The following is a 19,808-nucleotide window of genomic DNA, read 5'->3' as shown; positions in this document are numbered from 1 at the left end:
AGACAAAAGGCTAAAAAATTATGTTTAATGGGTCAAATTGTAATCGAAAGTCGCAGTTTTCTGGAATATTGACAGAACCGTTAAATCCACGTGACCTGCAGCCACAAACCAATTCTGGAGTTGTTAGAGTCCCAAAGGAACTTTTATTCTACAAACAGGCCGATCAAGTCGACGAAAATGTCTAGATCGATAGATTAAACACGAATCAAATATGTTAATTTAGATTTTAAAAATTCAAATGAGTAGATTATAATTTATTTAATTTATATTTACAGTTAAACTTTAAGTTATATAATTTATGCATGTATGTAATTGTGTAGATTTATAACAGTTTATATATTTACAAATCAAATTTTAGTTTCTTTGGTATTTCCGAGTAATTTGTTAATTTCAGCAACAATTTTCAACACTCGTCCTGATTCTCCGGTATCAACGGATTCGTCCGCAGTTTCGTCCGACGAATTATTTTGTAAGGATTTGGGGGAAAAAATTTCAAAAAGATTGTTTAAGCTGTGCATTAAATGCTCCAGCTCGTCTACAGCTTCCTTGCAGCTTCCTGATATATCGGAGGGAGCAGCATCACGGAGCTTCTCAGATATCTCTAGCAGCGATGTCTAAAAATTTACAAGATGAAAATTTACAGGCAACACTTTTAGACGCCCAGAAAGTGGAACACTGATTTTTAAAAAATATAAAAATTTGAATGTTTACCTTAGAGTATGAGAGTCCCGTTCCTCCCAACCTATCTGTCAGATCTGACAGCTGATATCTAGTGAAGGACAGATCAAAGTTTCCGTCTGTCTCATCATTCGTCTGTTCTCCATTATTATCCTGTTCTGTATCAAACACTATCGGAGAGAATACAAAATCAGATTGTTTGAACTGTTTCGGAGTATAATTATTCTCTCCGTCCAGTCGTGTGCTTTCAACCTGATGCTGATCATCAAATGTCGTCTTCAGGCTCTCTTCATTGATCCCGGTTAGATTCAGCTGTTTGTCTACCTCTGTATCCTCCGGCAGCTGTTTTGGTCCAAAAATGTCAAACATAAGATTTATTAATCGCTTGAGTTGCTCCTGTGCCTCTGTGATCGGTTTGACAAGGTCAGGGGAACGTCGCAGCTTTGCGGTCAAACGTTTTTCATCATTTTCTAAATGACCGATAATACTAAATATTTCATCCTTATTTAGGGTAGGCGTCCCTTGCATTTCGTCTCTTTCGTCCAGAGTATTGTTGGACGATTCAGGTTTGTTTGGTAGTTTGTAAACAACCACTTCTCCCGTGTCAATATCTCTTCTAAAAAAGGAAGGATTATTTCAAAGATCTAAAAAATATTTAATATTAATTCTTTAAAACTAAGATTTTGTGTCAAACCTTAGTATACTGTGCTCAAAAGCCTGCCCTTGATATCTCCAGAACTGTTCTTGATCAGTATCCTCGTTCAGCTGGATACCTGCATCATCCCATTCTAGATCTACTACACTCTCTCGACTCTTCAAGATATCATCCGTCGTGCGGACATCTTGTGCTTTCCGGAAGGATTTTTCGCGGGTTTTTCGAGGAGGCTTCTCGCGCTTCGGGGAGTTGTTTTTTTGTTCTTTCGATCTTATTTCAGAGGAATGGCTGTCTGATCCTGGAAATGAAATAATTATAGAAAATATGATTTTCTTTAAAGCTTTATAAATATTAAACTATAAATGACAGTTAGTGTTGTACTGGAGTTATCAATTCCAGATTCCAAATATTAAAATCTTTCAATAAACATGAAACTTATCAATTGTGCAGTGTTCACAGAATTTTTTTAAAAGACCTACAGAGTTCACTTCTTGCTTTATACCATCAGATACAAATAAGATTGCTCAATGTCGTCTTCATATTTCACAGATTTTTGGGTCGAACTGTATTATTTAGAAAAATGTGTATTAAAAAATTGTTACCTGAGCAGAATCCTGAAGAGGATGGAGATATCCTGTCATAAACTGGAGAATAACCTCCATCCTCCTCACTAGAGTAAGCAGCATGTCCTGGGTATTCTGGCTGACCGAGATGACCGGGGGGTAAGGTAGGATAACCGGGACGGAGAAGATGGTGACTGTTATGAATATCTCCACGAGGCATAGGAGAAGCATAGTCATGTTCATCCCGGGGAGAAACATTCTTACAGCCGGGTCTTCGAAGCGGTTTTCTCAGCGGCTCTTGGCGGGATAGAGTTCCCTCCCTCTGTTCTTTACGGGATAGTGTTCCCTCCCTCTGCTCCGGAATCTTGAAAAGCTGTTTATCTGCTGCTTGAATACTGTTCCTATACTGCTCAACCAGCTTCATTCCTTCATATTTATCAACGGTCAGCTTGCGGGTCAACTTCTTCCTAAACAGATATCTGTGTTATCACAATTAAAACATATCAGACATAAGTAAAGGGACTGTATAGGCGTAATTGTAAGTCACCCTGCATTTAGAGAGGAATACTTGAATAAAAACGGTACCCTTGAAACCTTGTACTGAGCAAAAATGAGGTTGATTATGTGATTTTTCTATTTGGAAAAGGGTTAAATTCTGGCAGTTTTTTTTTCAATAACATAATGTATAGAAAACCTCAAAAATAGTCATTTGTACTCAGACAAAGGTTGAAAGTGAATCGGACACACAATTTGAAAATAAGTCTAGAGTCCTTCTTATCATTTATAATTATATTGAGTAGTTTACTTACCTTTGTTTTAGAATAGCTTTTGGCTTGATTTTATTAACAAGCGTAGCGAGTACAGCTTTTAGTTGATCTCCACGCGAGGACGGATAACAATACTCCTAAATAGTTTAACAAAATATAAGCATTGAAGATTAGGCGGAGATTTTCTTTTAATATATTTTTCGAGGAAATGCATTCTCTGCCAAGAATTGGTTTTCTTTCACCGAGATGTAAATTCTCCTTCTCGGTCACTAACTAATAGAAGTAGAAACTGGAGAGTGGATTTTTACTTTTATAATTTTAAGCATGGAAATTTTTTGGAACAATTTGAGACGTGCGCATTAGAGACGACTCAGAACATCTGATTCTGCACTTTTCACTCTATTTCACTACACTTGTATTTTTTTAAAATCATTTGGCATGTCATTAAGGACTATATTCAAAACAGAAACGTTTAACGGAATTTTATGGGTAATATGATTGCATGCAGCTTGAAGACCTAATCTTAGGTTAGATTTATGCAAGACTTAGTATTCTATGGAATATCCTCACGCTGACTTAGTTTGGTTCTTTTTAAATAAAAATGTATAGATAACTCCGTAATCTTTTAAAGATAATTGAATTAAAGACCCACACGGGATTGAATACAAATTAAAAATACAAATGTTAACTATGTATATACCAGATCAACTTGTACAGGATGTTAACTATGTATCTACCAGATCTACCTGTACAGGATATTTACTATCTATCTACCAGATGAACCATATCTACCTGTACAGGATGTTAACTATGTATCTACCAGATCTACCTGTACAGGATGTTTACTATCTATCTACCAGATGAACCATATCTACCTGTACAGGATGTTAACTATGTATCTACCAGATCTACCTGTACAGGATGTTAACTATGTATCTACCAGATCTACCTGTACAGGATGTTAACTATGTATCTACCAGATCTACCTGTACAGGATGTTTAGGTCTGTGGCCTTTGCTTGATGCACCGGTAAAAAAGCAGCCCTGGCATAGATCATAATTCAGGCACTGTAAACACTGGTATCTGAACAATAATAAAATTTGAATTCATATTTTGTAAATATGCGCAGGAAGTTTAGATAATTTTACACTAAGGAAATGAATTCTTGCCACAAACTCTGATTATCTAATACCTATATCATTGCAACCCAATGGCAGAGACTTTTGATATTTACTGTAAATTATGTTAGATCCAATAGTCTAAGGTTGAAATATCAAAGGTTGACATCAACAGGTTGCAAAAAATTTGAGGTTGTGGTAAAGATTCAGTTCTCAATCTCGTGCGAAAAATAATTCATTTTTTTCAAGGATTTACCTGAGCCCAATGATCTCCCTTGAACAGGCTGAACAGCTGATACCATGCCGCACACCACTCCCAGACAGAAGCCGATAGGATGTCGTCATCCAAACCAGTTCAGGAGGGTCTCTACCTGCCCAGTATAACCAGGCTTCCTGGGTAACGCCCCTGCCACCACCTACCTGGAGGGCGGAGTGTACAGCTCCGCCAACTACTCCACTACCGAACATTACACCTTCTCCTAGTAGCTCCGGGATTCTGGAGAGTATTGAAAGCATGTAGGTCAACTCGGTCTGTCCAAGTATACCCTAAATAAAGATAAATTAACATGTATCTATGAGCCAAGCTAACCGTACAATCAATGTAGTTAGCTTTGAATTATGCATCTAAGTTTTGGTAAGCTAAAACAAAATCAGAGTTAGCTATACTAAGAGAACTAAGATAAGGTAATTAAACCATATATAAATTAGCCAGAACTAAGAATTGGTTAGCCAAAACAAAAATTAAGATTTATGAACCTAAAATCAAGTGAGTTTATTCTAATGTAAGGCTGACTGCTTATTTTGATCATTACTAAGATATTTAAATTGACAGAAAATTTGAAATTCTTAACGAGAGCTTAGGTACTTATTCATAAAACAAACAAGGAAATCCTATATTTTCTACATTTTAATATTAACTTTTTTAAATTATTTTTATTTAAAGCTCCGTAGTGCACTTAATATAAACTTATACCTTGTGTGCATGCTCTCTGAAGAGATAAACCAGTTTTTCTCTAAGGCGCGCGCGCGAGAAAACTGCTATTACAGTTTTCAAGCCAAGGCTGGTCACCCCACCCTGATGTGCAGGATCTAACAACTAGAAAATAAACAAACAATTAATCGATTTATCAAAACAAAACTAAATTAAAATTTTATTAAATTATTTCCAGTTATTTTTTCTTTAATCTAAAATTGGTAATATATTTTTTCATCATCCTGAAATCCTATTAAAAGTTCCATACGTTTTAGTTTCTAAAGACCCATGAAATAGAAATGTAAATGTTGATCAAATATTTATTCCAACATTTAGTTTGGAATGTTAAATTTGTTTATTCTTTATTAATTTCTTTAATTCTTGATTTGCACATGGTCAATTGTTATTAATTAAAATTATTAAGAAAGACGTTAATCTATATTCTTGCACCAACCTGCTCAATAAGGTTTGCCATTGCCTCAGAGTAAATGGTGGAGTTGAGTTGAAGAGTGGAGTTCCTAACTCCTCCAGCTGTATACAGATCATGAAGGATATCTCTAGATAGACAAGATCATGAATATACAGATCATGAAGGATATCTCTAGATAAAAAAGATCATGAATATACAGATCATGAAGGATATCTCTAGATAGACAAGATCATGAATATACAGATCATGAAGGATATCTCAAGATAAACAAGATCATGAATATATAGATCATGAAGAATATCTCTGGATAGACAAGATCATGAATATATAGATAATGAAGAATATCTCTAGTGAACAAGATCATGAATATATAGATCATGTAGGATATATCTGGATAGACAAGATCATAAATATATAGCAAATAAAGAATACAAAACTAACCACAAAACATCCGTTGTATTTAGATTTCTACTCTCCAATTATGGTAATTAAAACATTTCTCATTTTTAAAAATGAACGAATAAAAAAGAATCCAACTTTTTCTCGCTCAGAAATCAGGAAAGTAAGAGTAATGTGCAGGAAAATTATGCAAATTAATCATTAATTAATTACCTGATAAACTGACTGTCTAGAATTATACTCGGAGCAACTATCCCATGATGGGATGTTGTGCTGACCAGTAGGTTCAAGGAGATAGACAGGGTTCCCAACAACTAGATATTTATAAATATAATATATAGACAGGGTGCCCAACAACTAGATATTTATAAATATAATATATAGACAGGGTTCCCAACAATTAGATATTTATAAATATAATTTATAGACAGGGTGCCCAACAATTAGATATTTATAAATATAATATATAGACAGGGTTCCCAACAATTAGATATTTATAAATATAATATATAGACAGGGTGCCCAACAACTAGAAATTTTTAATATAATGCATAGACAGGGTGTGCAACAACTAGAAATTTATAAATAAAATGGATAGATAGGGTCCCCAACAATTAGATATTTATAAATAAAATGTATAGACGGGGTGCCCAACAATTAGATATTTATAAATAAAATGGATAGACAGGGTGCCCAACAACTAGGGCTGGGCAAAGTTTCGTTAACGAAACGGATGATTTCGAAATTTAACGGAAGAGTCCGTTAACGAACGGCAAAAACCATGAATTTTTAAATAGTTAACGAAAGAAAATTAACGGTTAAAAACGTTAACAAAAAAAGCTAAAAACGGTAAATTTCGTTGTTTTCTCATTAAATTGCTTGACATTTTTTAACTTAATTTTTTTTCGCGTTTTGATGTTTATAAAATGTCGTTTTCTGTGTTTTTAACCGTTGACTAAAGGAATTGAGTCTTTGCCACAAACTCTGCTTTTCTAAACCCTATCTTTGGTTTCCAATGTCGTAGACCTTAGATATTTCAAACTATGAATTCTGTTAGATCAAATAATATAAGTTTGAAATATCAAAGATTTACGACATTGGGTTCCAAAGAAATAGTGATTATAAATTAAAAGTTTGTGTTAAAGACTCAATTCCTTTGTTTCGCCTTTAATACTGTAATATAACGTTAATGATTTAAAAATTAAGGCTAAAAACAAATGATTTACAGTTTTAAAATATACAAGACTAGGGCTACAGAAGAGCATTTGTGAATTAGTCCAGTAAACTCAAGATCCAAAGCGTTGTGACAACTGAAAATCGATCAAGTCTTGAACATTGCTAAATTTAAGTGATATCTATTATCTTTATGTATTAAGTTGTAATCTTGTTTGTCTGTTTGTGTGTTTTGGTTTTGAAATTCTAAGTCGGTCGAAAATTTAGTTTCCCGGTAAAATTGACCAAGTGCGGGTAAACGGCGGGAGTAACTATGAGTAACTTGGAGGCTGGGGAGCGCCGGGCTCGCAAGTTATAACATATAGATACAAATACCATTATTTCAGATGATAAAAAAATTTACTTCTGATAAGGAGAGTAGTTTTGAGGATAATCTGTAAGCAGCGTATCTAATATTTACCTCTGACAAGGAGAGTAGTTTTGAGGATAATCTGTAAGCAGCGTATCTAATGTTGTCATATTTACACAGTGATTCCAACGCCAGAGTTAAACCAGGATGATCCCATCTAAAAACAAAGTATTTTATTTGATCAAGCTTTATGTTAATTATTTAATATTTTATTTCATTTTAATAAACATCATCTTTAACATGAAAATAAAGTTAAAAATACGAATTAAAAAATTATGATATAAAATTTGAGACATGAAAATATTTTTTTATAATTATCATTAAATATTTCCCACACAAAAAGATATCATTCTCATATTTCATTAACATGCAAGTCTTTCAAAATAATTTTTTTTAAAGTTTAGAAACACATTCATTGCACTTGTAGAAAAGATAAGCTATATTATCGTTATTTAATTAATAACACGTAAATATGTAAACACATTTCAATCTGAGATTTCTCCTGAAAAAAAAATTCAAATACACCTCCCCTCCTCTTTCTTTTGATCAAGGGGAAGTGAAGAAAGTGCACTTAACCTTAATATTGGCAATAAAAGAGGGCAATTGAATTAACTGCTTGACCAAGTCTTTAAATGGATGAATTACAATAGAAACGTCTATTAGACCTATGCTTCAATGCACTCTCTGTAATTCATACATATTTAAGCAAAATATTGGAATTAGTGATTAGTGAAGTTGGACGCTGGGGGGGGGGAGATTAGCTATTAGTGATTAGTGAAGTTGGAAGCTTGGGGGGGGGGAGAGATTAGCTATTAGTGACGACTATCTATTGTTTTTCTCTTACATTGAAGTTCCCTAATATTGATTTTTAAAGAGTTTTAGGTGGTCGTTAACTAATAATATCATTAAATCAGTTTTCAATTTAATCGACTATAAAATTGCAAAACAAGACTCAGCACCATAATAGACAATTGTAACTATTTAATGGTCTCTTAGTTGATGCTTTGATAAAACTTTTCTGAGAGGAAATCAAAGCTACTTTGCTACAGTGATTTGATTTTTGTGACTTATACATGACTTAAGATCATTTTGTTTTCATGCTCTAGTATATCCTAAAACAAGTAGGTTTACTAGTTAAATACATGCTATTTTGCATGTTATATTGAGATTCACATTTGATGTTTAAGTATTTAATGTCTGTAATATGCATGCGCTATAGAACGAATTATCTAAGGTTTGAGTAAAAAAGTTTGTTTAATGTTCACCTCTACATGAAACGATTTAATCCATATTATCGTGTTTGTTTAAGATAAGATTAAATAAAGTAGGGCCAGGGAGGCAGGTGACAAAAAGTTCAGCAGAAAAAGTAAGAAAAAAAAAACATATTGTTGACCATATTTTTTTTCAGTTGTTGAATGTTCAAAGATGGGGTTGAAAAAGGATCAAATGTGAAACTAAAAGGAATTGTTTAGTTCTAAACGTTAGGATTAAAAGTCCTTAACAGGGTTAATACACCTATTTGTGCAGATAAACATTATAAAATACAACAATATTTGGAATTAGAAACACAACGAGCACTTGAAGATTTATATTGTGTAAGAGAATAAATGTGGTATTTGATAATCTGTTTATCTCAATGTTTAAAATTTCAAATCCATCCCATGTTACTGGTGAGCTATATGAACCGTTATTGAGTGGTATCCTGGTATATATTTGTGGGATGGGTAACTTTAATTATTTCATGTTTATCCATACACGCCTCATAGCCTTCACAATATAAACAAAACTAGGAAGTAAATCCATTTTTAAATATCCCTTATTTGGTGGATTTTAGGTCAATTACAATAATAGTGTTTTTATGGTAGAAATTGCGTGTCAAGGTTTCTACAGTACTATACAGTAAGGTTAGATAGATTTAACCTTTCCTACTCATCTTCCCAGTATTATATACTTCCCCACCATTGTAATTTATATATTTGCATGTAAAAAGATAATGGATTGTCTAGCAGTTTTCACAGAAGGATCAACAAGAAAAGAAAAAACTGAGTATTTAAAGGTTCTTCCTGTTCTAACGCTGACATAAAAATAATAAAAGTAAATGTAAGGAGTTGTGAGCAAGAAAATGGCAAGCCTTAGCATTCTTTTCCAACAGAAAAAGAACTTCTACATTAATTTGTCTTAAAAAATTGCATCACATTAAGTTCGAGGTTTATCTTGGATAAGATATTTAAAGGGTTAGAGCTAGGATTAAATATCTTAAAGTTCAGGTTTCAGCTAGGATTAAATATCTTAAGGTTCAGGGGTCTGCTATGATTAAATATTTATAAGTTTACAGTTTTGATTGGATCAAATGGTGACAGTTCAAGGCACTGCCATCTGAAAACATCAGGGATTATGGAAGCTCTACTAAATTCGTACCGGTCCGATTCAATACTCGTACTGTACTGGGATTTATTGCGCCCCCATGATTGGCTACATTTCAATATTAGAGAAAAGTACGACATTTATAAAGTGATTAAAAACGTATCCGCCTGACTTGTCCTAAAACTTGGATTTACATGTAACTTGTTTGCAGTGTAGGGTATAATAAGATTAAATATTGCTCCGATAGGATTAAGTATCCAAAAGTCTAAAGGTCTCCTTGAATTTCACCTTGAGCTGAATTAAAGTGAGATAACAATTGATAATTTGTTTTAATTAATTATCAGATTAGATTCGTAATCAAGATTCAAACTCTTTTGTCTCTTGTAATTTGTCATGTACATTTGATGAAAGTATATTTTTATGTTAATTATAGATACGCATGAAACTTGAAATATCACGTTTGCACGTTTATTTTTTGAAATTTAAAGTAACTGTTCTCGAAAAATTAAAGGGGGTATAGGTTTACAGCGAAAAATAATCGCTTTTGATCCCTACTAATCCTACTTCTATCTTTTGCGTCTATAAGGAAAAAACTGTTAAAAACGACTTATACTGAAGAACGTAGTGTCCTTACTAATTCAGAAAATTGCAATATACAAACCGGATCGTAAAAAATCAAATTGATTTTAAACAAATCATTCAGATATTATACAACCTATAGTCATCGATTATTTTTCTATGCATTCGTAAATAGTTAATATTAAAAATTCGTTTTATTTACAATGCCTTAAAACGCCGAAATAGTTGGCCGCCAGATGTCTCAGCTCTCGATAGTTTGAATGATTAAAAGTGGCAGAGACACCTAGCGGAAAAAAGTTATTTTCAGAGCACTGTATATAAAAAATTAACAAATACTATGAAATATTAACCATATACGAATGCGTCGAAAAATAATCGATTACTTTAGGTTCTAATATCTGAATGATTTGTTTGAAATTAAATTGATTATTTTGCGTTGTGCGTCGTACATAGCAACTTTCTCAATTTGTATGGACTCTACGTTCTTTGGTTCAAGTCGTTTTTAACAATTTTCTCCTTATAGACGCAACAGATAGAGGTACGATTAGTAACGATCCAAAGTGCTTATTTTCACCGTAATCCTTACCTCCTTTCATTTTTCGTGAACACTCCCTTTGAAGAGACTATAGACGTAGCAATAAGTGGCTTTCCGTTTGTAAATGTGGCTTATCCGATTCACAACAATACTCTACCAAAGAGAAACCCCCAATCTGTGTAGCAGAGAGAAACCCCCAATCTGTGTACCAATGAGAACCCCTTAATCTGTGTACCAATGAGAAACCCCCAATCTGTGACTCAATGAGAAACCCCCAATCTGTGTACCAATGAGAAACCCCCAATCTGTGACTCAATGAGAAACCCCCAATCTGTGTACCAAAGTGAGATCCCTGATCTGTGTACCAAAGAGAAACCCCCAATCTGTGTACCAAAGAGAAACCCCCAATCTGTGTACCAAAGAGAAACCCCCAATCTGTGTACCAATGAGAAACCCCAAATCTGTGTACCAATGAGAAACCCCCAATCTGTGTACCAATGAGAAAACTCCAATCTGTGTACCAATGAGAAACCCCCAATCTGTGTACCAATGAGAACCCCTTAATCTATGAATCAATGACCCTTATCTGTGTAACAATGAGGAAGATATCGCTGTTTTCTATAAAATTTTCTCCCCATTTCTCTTCAATTTAAATACACACAATTGAAAATAATCAATTTTAAGTAAAACAAGATATCTCATTCATCTTTGACTAGACAAATGTTTCAAGGGTTGCGTTGTGAATATAACACGCCATTTTTACAAATGGAAGGTCACTTGATTTACGGTGAAAATCCTTAAACTTTCTCCATAAATGATGTAATACTGTTTGTAAAATGATGCTTGCTTAACGGAATTGAACGTAAATGCTATACAATAATTGAAGGAGCATTGACATACTATAATAATATGATGGAATAACTAGGCTCTGCTATACTCTGTTCTATAGTTGAGATAATCTCTTAATAGTAATAGATTAGAATAATCTTTAGACGTCAAATAGTCTTTTTAAGCTTTAAAAATTTCATAAACACAATATGTATTTAGCTTGCAAGGAAAACTGCTAACGTTAGAAAACAAAACACAAACAAAATAGAATGTTTTCAAGGTTTGTTTCAAGTTTTGGTTTCATTAATATATATGTAAAAATAAGAATTATAAATATTGTTAGAACGGATATGGAAAAGATAAATAGTTAGATAGATAGTTAGATAAAAATAAATAGAGATAATTGAAAAAGAAAATTAAACGTACAGATATAGTAAGAAAAGAAAATTGATGTGCAATTTTCTAAATAAGAAGATGAATAAATTGATAAAAAAGTTAGATTATAGCAAGAAAAGTAAATAGATAGATAGCTTGATAAAAAGAAAGTTAGATAGATAAATATTTAGATTAATAGTTATATAGAGAGATAGATAAGATAGAAATGTTTAGATAAAGGAGATTATATAGGAATGAAATATTTGAGAGCTCTGACAATGAAACCATGCAGAGAGAGCCAGAGAAAGGGACGTACCGACTCACAGCAGACAGACATACAGACAGACAGACAGAATTAGAAACAGATAGACGAGAATAGCTTAATGTTTAATTTCCTTCTTCAAGGGGCTGTGGACTTCCCACCCCCCCCCCCCACCCCACCATGGTATGTCCAATTCACAAGTTTACTCTTTAAACCTCCATCTAAATATATTCTTCCGTATTCGAAAATTATCGTTTTTCCTTTTTAAAACATGTTTAATTCAGGCAATTTCCTTCCTTGTCTCTGTAGCGTAAATCAGAGATAACACATTTAAATAGTCAATTTATCGAGAGAATAAGAAAAGGTTTAAAGGGTACCGTTGTGAATCTAATATGCCACTCTTTCGATTGAGGATGACTTGAAACTACGTTTACACATACAGTCCCATTAGGGTGATATCTTGGAATATTTAACCAGAAATATATAAATTTAAAGATTTCGAAATATACTAAAATTTGTTTGGATTTACAGGATTTAAACGGATAAATTGAGATTTACAGGGTGATATAGATACAAATCTACAAATCTAAGCGAGGGGGGGGGAATTCTTGATAGCTCAAGAGATAGGCAGTAACAATGGGTAAAGAGAGATCGAGAGTAGGGGAAAGTATTAAGGAGCATTGTGAATTAGTGAATTTGAAAAAGCGGTTTGAATGTTTTGCAACATTTACAAAAAAAAAGGTTTTAAAAATTAGGTTTAACAAGTTTTTAAATTCATTCCGAAAGGGAAAAAACAATCTGCATCATTGGATATAATCGATTGAATGTTTGATAAGTCAAGTGTCATTCTACTATATAGTAGTCAAGTAGCTGCAGGGTAGTGAAAGGAGAAGAGTAAACGTACAATAACATGTTTACTTGTTTATTTATTTTCAAGACTACCCCCCGCCCTCCCCCCTCCGGGTCATATTCAGGACTTCCGATTGGGTTAACATTAGCAAACAAAACATTAGACCCACAATACCTACAACATGAACTAATGAATTAAAGTTCAGTGAAAAAGGGGGCTGCTCGTCATTTATAGAAACTTAAGAGGTTGTAGTTTGACTTTCAATTGTTCATTACCAATGCAAGTAAATTAATACAAGTAAAAAGCAATGTCATGTATTTCTTTGCCATGCTATTTTACTGCAATTTCAATTTTCAATTATTGAAATCTGTTATGTTAAGAGTCCAAATTTTTTAAGGATTACATACCTCTCCGTGCCCCGTGGTGCTTAACATCTTTTAATAAAAGTAATTTTACAATACGCTGTATTTCCACCGTATAACCCTGGCTTCCTCCGTCATAAGTATTTCTGATTTAAAAAGGGCAGTATTTGTCTATAAGAAAGTTCAGTCTATGTTTACATACAGAACACAATATACTGCAATTACGGTGGGTTAATATTATTTAGGAAAGAAAAGGTTCCGTTCAAAGGTAGTTGGGTCACGATATACTTACTAGTAATAAAATTCAATCACTTCTGGCTTTGTTTTAATGATTTTTCAACAACAAAAATTAGACACATAAAACAATAAATCACGATACTTTATAATTTGTATGCATTAAAACTGCAACTATAAAGTAGGTGCATCAAAGATTAAACTAAACCTCGCTGCGGTTAAAAATTGCCAAAACCAAAAAATTCGTATTTCCTGTTATATATCCTCTAGACCACAAACCATACTCATCAAAACTATTGTCGTAAAAATCAACTAAATTCACATAAAATACAATAAAACTTGCCGGAAGCTCAACTCACTTTTTACACATGTCAAAAAAATATATTTTGAATTTAAATTTATATTATATATTAATCTTCTTGATTTGCAAAATAATTCATGCAAAGCAAAAACAAAATGATAATTAATTCAACTTTAATCTAAAACGGATTCTTACTTTTATTGCATTTTCTTAAGAAAAAAAGAAAACTTCTTTTTTTGTAGTTTGTTCCCTAACCTTGTATTGATCAAAAATAAAAATTTAAAAATATTGCATGGATCTAAAAAAACGGAAATGATTAAGATTGTAGACAATTATGTTTAAGAAATAATAAAAAAGAACAAATTGGAATAGGCCAGTGTGATGACACAAAAAAAGCAAACAGTTGTGTAGAAATATGTTAAATGCCTTCCTGAACTTAACTCAGAGTAAATGTTTGGTTCCTTAACTCTGACTAAATGTTTGGTTCCTTAACTTTAAGTAAATGTTTGGTTCCTTAACTCTAAGTAAATGTTTGGTTCCTTAACTCTGAGTAAATGTTTGGTTCCTTAACTCTGAGTAAATGTTTGGTTCCCTAACTTTGAGTAAATGTTTGGTTCCTTAACTCTGAGTAAATGTTTGGTTTCTTAACTCTGAGTAAATATTTGGTTCCTTAACTCTGAGTAAATTCTTAACTCTGAGTAAATATTTGGTTCCTTAACTCTGAGTAAATATTTGGTTCCTTAACTCTGAGTAAATGTTTGGTTCCTTAACTCAAAGTAAATGTTTGGTTCCTTAAGTCTAAGTAAATGTTTTATTTCTTAACTCTGAGTGAATGTTTGGTTCCTTAACTCTGAGTAAATGTTTGGTTCCTTAACTCTGAGTAAATGTTTGGTTCCTTAACTCTGAGTAAATGTTTGGTTCCTTAACTAATTCTAATGAATAAAACACAACTTTTAGGAAATAGAAAATATTAAGAATAAAGTGAATACAATGAAATATTTTCAGAAAGAACAGAAATTTCAAATTTTAATTTCAGATGACCTTTTATTGCTAGAGCTATAGGCATGCCCGCTTCAGTACAGTAATCTTAAAAACTGATAAATTATGAGGCAGATATCATCGTTTTTTAGCTTGAGCACTGAAAGTGTTTAATTCTGATAATTATTCAATTGTTTTTTGCAGCAAACATACACAAGTCATTTGGGGAAAGACCCAAAAAATATAATAATCAATTAAAAACACAGTTTTCTAAAGTTAAAACTTGATCATACAACACCGTGATTTAAAGGTCTTAAGCTCTCAAGCAATGAGAATTTTGCCAATTGCTTCTTTAAAAACAAAGCTAACAAAAAGTACTTTACAGTGCTAAAATGTACATGTAAAGGGCTAAAGAAAAGCATGAGTGAGTTAGAGCGGTAAAATCAAAGCCAAGGCGTTACAACAGTTCAAAGTCAACCCTGTCTTAAAAATTGATGAGACTTTTTATAAGCAGGCTGAACCAATTTATGTTATGGGTACCGTTGTGAATCTTTAAATCGGGGGCTGGTCGTCTAAAAGTCCCTTAAATATAAATAAGAAAAAGAAAAAACTAACGCGCGAAATAAAATAAAACATGTTTCCAATTTGTTTATAGTTACATAGTTGGAGAGAGAGAACAAGGTTTCCGTTAAAATCTCCGCCCATGGGTGTTTCCGGTACACCACTATCTTTCTAACCTACTATCCCCGTTCTTTATCCGTCTATCTATCTATCTAACAACTATCCGTATAAAGTCTTTATCTAATTAATACAAACAATTTGGTATGACAGTTAATTCTCCTCAGAATTTTCTCAATTTTAAATTTAATATTTGATGATAAAATTTGTATATCTTATACATTTACCGATCAAATTTGAATGTGTAAATCTTATAAAATAAATATATATTGTATTAATCGATTTTGCTTTCAGTATATACAAGGAGATATTGAATATCTCCTTGAGTATATCTATCTATCTATATATAAATCTATATATTTATCTATCTGCCTATTTACCCGTATATCCGGTATGATATTAAACCATATTGTATCAGTAATATTTATTATCTTTGTTCAATATTTATCTATTAATTGATGTAAGGAAATACTTTAATCAACTTTAATCAATCTCTTCTGTATTAGTAAAAATGAAGAAAATTATTTTTTTCGGAAAATGTAATACTTTGAAAAGCTAAAACAATAATTAAAAATGCGTCCTTATTTAATATCTCAATAATCAAAGCGTAAGAACTACATAGGACAAAAAGTGATCGATTATATTATAAACCTTATACTTAATTTAAACTAGCTACGCTCTAATTTAATAAAATATCCGACTAAACTCTTTAAAAATACCGAAGCTCGGTATTTCAAAAAGTGATACAATTTGTCTGGTTCATTTCAAAATAGTATTATTTAAATATACTGAAATATAGTGAGGGGTTTATAGATTGAATCGGGTGGGGGGAGGGGGGTACAGGTGCTGAAATACTAACACAGAACATAACATATAATAGTATTGTATTCATGTGTGTAAGATGAGAGGCTTAGCAGTGAAATCCTCCACATAAGGTTGGAAAATACCCATTATTCATCAATATTTTGTCATAAAGTACAAACTATTGGTGCAGGTGAATTATCCATACTCAATTCTCAAGGGAGAGAATCGTAGTTAAATACAGGAGGGAGAGGGGGGGGTGCACTGATAACATTTACAAAATATCATAAAATAACTGAATACAGGAGGGAGAGGGGGTNGAAATCATGGATATTTCATTTTATAGCGAAATTTTCGAAGTTTTCTTGATTTTAAAGATCATTTTAAAATTGGTCGAACCAAGGAAGATTCAAATTTTTGAGTTGAAGTGTTGCACAATTTTTTAGGTTGAAACTTTAATCTTTGTGAAGAAACAATCTCAAGAACTGACGAGGGTCAACCCAGACCGAAATATATTTTCAATAAATCTGTTGTGGTACGAGTGGATATGAAGGGGGGGTATTGATCTGAAGATTGCATTTAGAACAAAGGTTTGGGGCAAAGGAAGATGAACTGTCACAATTTAACTATTCAAGATATTCTTACAGGGTGTTTCATGAAGGGTGTTAGATACAGAGTGTTTCATAAAGGGTGTTAGATACAGAGTGTTTCATGAAGGGTGTTAGATACAGAGTGTTTCATTAAATACAATTTAGACGCTAACTTTGGCACTTACATATAATAAAGTCACAAATCACAATCAAAAATGATTCGGAAAAAAGTTATAATTTCTAGCACACAAAAATACATTCAGCAGAGCTAGGAACTTTAGAATGGTAGATATCGAGATTAATGCTTAATCCTCTCTTTTTGCTAATCTCGAGACTAACATAATCTCGAGATTATGTTAGTCTCGAGATTAATCATTTAGTTCAACAAATTTGATTCTAGGAACGCCAGATTTGTTCGTTTTCTTGAACGTATTATATATTTTTACATATTTTTCTTTACCGATTAATTTACAAAATGGCAGACAACAAATTCTTTATTTGTTAGAAATTGCGGAGGTCTCTCATTCGATAGAATTTATTTTCAAGGCTGTCAATGGTCAATACAATTTACGAACTATATTCCTACACTCTTTCGAGAGAAAAAAATGTACGGATATTGAAAGAGAGAGAAAAGAGTTGATTACGGACTAAAATTTAAAGTTTCCACAGTGGATATTAAGATTAAGCAGTTGGGATTAAAGGTTATCCATTCTAAAGTTCCCAGCTCTGATTCCTTTTTAAGACAATGAAGTATTGACGACTTATCCAGAGATTTTTGACTGTATATAAATTAAGTTGCGGTAGAAAAGTGTTAACAGCATAAAACAGTCTTATGATGTATGATATATACTATAACACTTAGAATTCTAACTTTCCATTTATTAGCAACTTTTTGGGCCATCCTATTTTGATTTCATTATTTATCAAAGATAAAAGTATACAATACATGAATTGTAGTCTATACAATACGTGTATTGTAGTCTATACAATTTATTAGAATTTATTCTATAGAGTATATAAATATTTATTCATATACGATGTGAAATCTGTCATATATTCAATAGAATCTTGAAATGTATAATAACATCTCTTTCATTAAACCTAAACTTCTTAGTAATATTTCATCTAGAATCAATCATATATAGGTTAATTTTTTTATTTACTAATATAATAAACGAAATAAAACTGTGTCGAATTTTTTATATCAAATCTCAGGATATTTATCAAAAACTCAATATAAAAGAATTCCTTGTTAAAATCTTAAATCGTTTTGAAAAATAATATAGATGTAAAAATTGTTAAATAAAGACAATTTTTCTTTTTAGAAAACTATTATTTGTTAGTGCAAGGAAACTCGTCTTCTGAACCTTGGTGGTTAGTTTAAAATCTGCAAACCATATTAATATTTGCAAACCAACTTGCACACTTTACAACCAGAAACTTTGCTACGCAAAAGCGGAAATCCGCGATTTTAATGGTTTTTCAAGTACGTACACCCTCATGCACGTGTATGTAGTAAAAAGGCTAGAAAAAGAAGAGAAATATTTTTAACGATTTTCAGAACTTAGAGGGTCATAAAGAACAGCAAATTATGAAGTTATAATCTATCCGTGTTTCATCTTAAACATTGGTTATTTAATTTAAACCCTGCTAATTTCTTTTAATCTTACAATGAAAGACTCCATAGTTTAAAAGTTAGACCTAATTATTTACTTTTTATTATTTTTACCTTGTCTCTCCAGTCTTTCTCTTTACATAATAAACTGTACCGGTTCCAGTTAGTTTGCGAACCCAACCGTTAATTCGGATAATATCACTCATTTTTAATATATTAATATATCACCAAGATTGCGTTTATAACATTACGTTTAACGTAACGTTAAAGAAATTTTAACGCTCGCAACGAGGGGTTGAAAGCCTGAGAGCTGAATCGAAACTAACGTAACCGCCACAAGTTTCAAAGCTTTGGAAAATAATGATTGCGCATGCGCGTCAGCTCACCTGAGGACTTAGTGGGGTTAGGACGGGACTAGAGTAAACTGCAGAGGGTGGGGGGGAGGTACCTGCCCCTGGAGATATTAACGTGTGTTTCGGGCTACAGGGGTATAATACAGGGGGGAGGTAAATAAGATATATATGTGTGTTTATAAATCTACTTTTTTATATATATTAAAATATAGAGTTTAAAATACTTAATTAGTGTATGTACGCTTTTGTGGTATAAACTTTATTATGGAATTATAAACATGCACAATTTTTTAGGTTGAAACTTTAATCTTTGTGAAGAAACAATCTCAAGAACTGACGAGGGTCAACCCAGACCGAAATATATTTTCAATAAATGTGGAACTAACATCTACTTTTTTACTCTACAGAGGTTTGGTCCATCACCATCACTGAATTTTAAAATTAACAATATCATTATATCAGCAAAAGAAAAATATTTCCTCATCTTCAGATTAAATTTTAGTATTCAGTGATGTGTAATAATCGTTATGAACTTAGGAAAAGTGTCATGAATAGGGTTGTTAATCGTTTTTGTAAATGATCGTTAAACGATCGTTAAACGAACGTTTTTTTTTCGTTTTCAAAAACGATAGTTTTTTTTTCGTTTTCAAAAACGATCGTTTCGTTTTCGGAAAAAAACTATCGTTTTTAAAAACGACCCACTCGTTTTGAACTTTTAGAAAACGAATATCGATCGTTTTTGAAAACGATCGTTTGTATTAAAACGATTTGCGACCGTTTTTTATCTGATTGTTTTTTAAAAACAAATTTATTGACAATTATGTTAACGATCGTAAACGAAGGGTCGTCGTTAACGATCGTTAATGAAGGGTCGTCGTTAACGATCGTTAACGAAACGACGAACTTTATCAAAACGGTCATTTTTGGAAAAAAATTAC

At 32.3% G+C, this 19,808-nt stretch overlaps 1 protein-coding gene across 1 annotated transcript; it reads right to left on the bottom strand.

Moving 5' to 3' along the window:
* Positions 1 to 239: 239 nt before the first annotated feature.
* Positions 240 to 18,858, bottom strand: LOC111696609 (utrophin). Its single transcript, XM_023466252.1, has 12 exons — positions 18,632 to 18,858; positions 7,217 to 7,322; positions 5,797 to 5,897; positions 5,209 to 5,311; positions 4,755 to 4,877; positions 4,038 to 4,327; positions 3,650 to 3,746; positions 2,706 to 2,800; positions 1,936 to 2,363; positions 1,373 to 1,631; positions 712 to 1,294; positions 240 to 614 (listed from the first exon to the last, which is right to left on the bottom strand). The coding sequence occupies exons 1-12, from the start codon at positions 18,721 to 18,723 to the stop codon at positions 348 to 350; spliced, it is 2,544 nt and encodes an 847-aa protein (XP_023322020.1). The 5' UTR covers positions 18,724 to 18,858; the 3' UTR covers positions 240 to 347.
* Positions 18,859 to 19,808: the final 950 nt, after the last annotated feature.

Source organism: Eurytemora carolleeae, unplaced genomic scaffold, assembly GCF_000591075.1.
Source record: "Eurytemora carolleeae unplaced genomic scaffold, Eaff_2.0 scaffold185, whole genome shotgun sequence".
Classification (NCBI taxonomy): domain Eukaryota; kingdom Metazoa; phylum Arthropoda; class Copepoda; order Calanoida; family Temoridae; genus Eurytemora; species Eurytemora carolleeae.
This window is presented reverse-complemented; position numbering and strand designations above follow the sequence as displayed.